This window comes from Penaeus monodon, chromosome 33 (genome assembly GCF_015228065.2).
Source record: "Penaeus monodon isolate SGIC_2016 chromosome 33, NSTDA_Pmon_1, whole genome shotgun sequence".
Lineage (NCBI taxonomy): Eukaryota > Metazoa > Arthropoda > Malacostraca > Decapoda > Penaeidae > Penaeus > Penaeus monodon.
In genome coordinates, this window is record NC_051418.1 from 15,299,739 (window position 1) to 15,301,721 (window position 1,983).

The 1,983-nt window shown below is 32.8% G+C and overlaps 1 protein-coding gene across 6 annotated transcripts in view; it reads left to right on the top strand.

Moving 5' to 3' along the window:
* Positions 1–1,924, top strand: part of LOC119594076 (NADH dehydrogenase [ubiquinone] 1 alpha subcomplex assembly factor 4-like) — a 31,560-nt gene extending 29,636 nt beyond the window's left edge. For all 6 annotated transcript variants that reach the window (XM_037943122.1, XM_037943125.1, XM_037943119.1 and 3 more), the window contains exons 5-6: positions 167–293; positions 1,324–1,924. In XM_037943122.1, coding sequence (XP_037799050.1) covers positions 167–293; positions 1,324–1,496 — 300 coding nt within the window. In that variant the 3' untranslated portion in view covers positions 1,497–1,924. The remainder of the gene's footprint in view (positions 1–166; positions 294–1,323) is intronic.
* Positions 1,925–1,983: the final 59 nt, after the last annotated feature.

Genomic DNA, 1,983 nt, shown 5'->3' on the forward strand with positions numbered 1-1,983 from the left:
CAATTTTTTCCCCCCCTTCTCCTTCCCCTTACTTTTATGATTTTGTCCTTTGATAACCAGTATTTGCTTTTATAAATGGAGTTTAGAGGTTTCATAATGCTTTCTGATTAAATTTATAGATATTAATTTTATGTTGTTTGTAAAATGGAGAATATTTAATTTATAGGCAGTGCCATATGGGAAGATAACTCTCCAAAATGCACTACATGCAATAGGAATGCACCAGCAAGATCCTGAGCAGTGGACAGCCAAGAAAATTGCGTATGAATATAAAATAGATGAAGGACTAACAGGTAAGGCAATTTCTTCTTGTAAATAAAGGTTTATATATTCTGTAATTTGGTTAGTCTTGCCTTCACATTTATTCAGAATATTTTCCATTAAAATTAGCTTAAATCATGATGAGCAGTTCCATTTGTGTTGTAAATAGTTATTGTAGATTCTTAACCCACTGCACCCAGGCTGCTTAAATTACTAAGTAGGCCAAAGCACAGGCTGTCTGTACTTGAGCAGGCATTTGTAAGATTGTATGGTGCTCTTTTATTGATTTCAGTCTTTATTCACTTGACCAGCAGCTGTATCTCGCCAGCAAGGTGTAACGAGATAAGACATAATTTTTGAGGAAGGTAGAGGAAGGGATGGTAGTAATCTTTGTTCCATCTCTTCAATTACCTGGCCTACCCAGACAAAAATGTAATGATAAAAACTAACTGCCTTTAGAACTTTTGAGAAATATCAGAAAGAAATGTTTCCACCAATAGTACCCACCGGAGAACTTTGAGAGTTCCCAACCACCAGCAGTCTAGGGGTGGTACTAGAAAAACTATCAAACATGCATGTTTGTTTGTAGTTGATTGGAGAATGTTAATAAATAAGTAAATAATTTGTATAACAAAGATACAGACCATAATTTTGTCCGAAGTAGTGTAAGGTTACAGATTTATTTTTGTTATACAGTATTTCAGTAAAGTAGTCTGCCTTGTAAGTCTTTGAAAGATAATGACTTAGGTATTAGGTTGATGTACATTTGTCATCAGCCTGACTATTTGCCGTATTGACAGATATGACAATTACAAAAAAAAATTGCCAAATATTTGAAACTACTGGGTGGATTAGTATATTGGTACAGATGAAGCAGTTCTAAATCCCTTTGTAGTTCAGTATAGTTCATAAGGAAAATAGTACCTTAGACTACATCACAGTCCAGAATATCTTTATAAAGATAGTGATCTGTGTATAATTTTTTGTTTTCTGTGTTAAATTTTGATCTTACGTTTGACATAACTCAAATATCTCTCTTCCTTTCTTTTCTTTCTGTCACAGAGATGGTACTGAGGCACTTCCGCACATTTGTATTAATAGTTCCAGATGATGTCAAAAAGAAGAGAATTACTTCAGAGATATTAAGATCTACTCCCTTACTTGCACCACATTCTATTAAACAACTGCCTGCTGGTTCCAGTAATGCAGCTGAGAAAGATGAGAAGGCAAGTTGATAGTCCATAAAATATAAAATTGTAGTTGCAGTATGAAAATATATCCTTTGAGGTTGTCATGGCCTTTATGTGGCCTGATATGAAAATTTGCAGGGATCCAAGTATACATATTGGCAGGATTTTATTAAACTCTGAAAAGAGAGTAAAGGATTTCAGATACTATCATCTCTTTTATTTTCTTCTACATTTTCTTTTATTGTTAATGGCCATTTTAAATTATCAGGTTTTATAAGCTGCTGTTTGTATATAATTCTCATAGTTTACCTTTTTGAATTACCTTTACCTTACATTAGTCTTCAACATATTTATCTAAGCAGAGACTTTAGTTAACATCAGTCTAAAACCTTTGTGACAAATTTCAGATTTACTGGAATTGTTCTTTATGCCTGTATATATAAAGTTTATAATAAAATCTTTGGAAAACTTTAGAGCTGGTTATTTTTATAGAACCAAATAATTGATGTTAAAATTTTGTCTGTTGCCACAT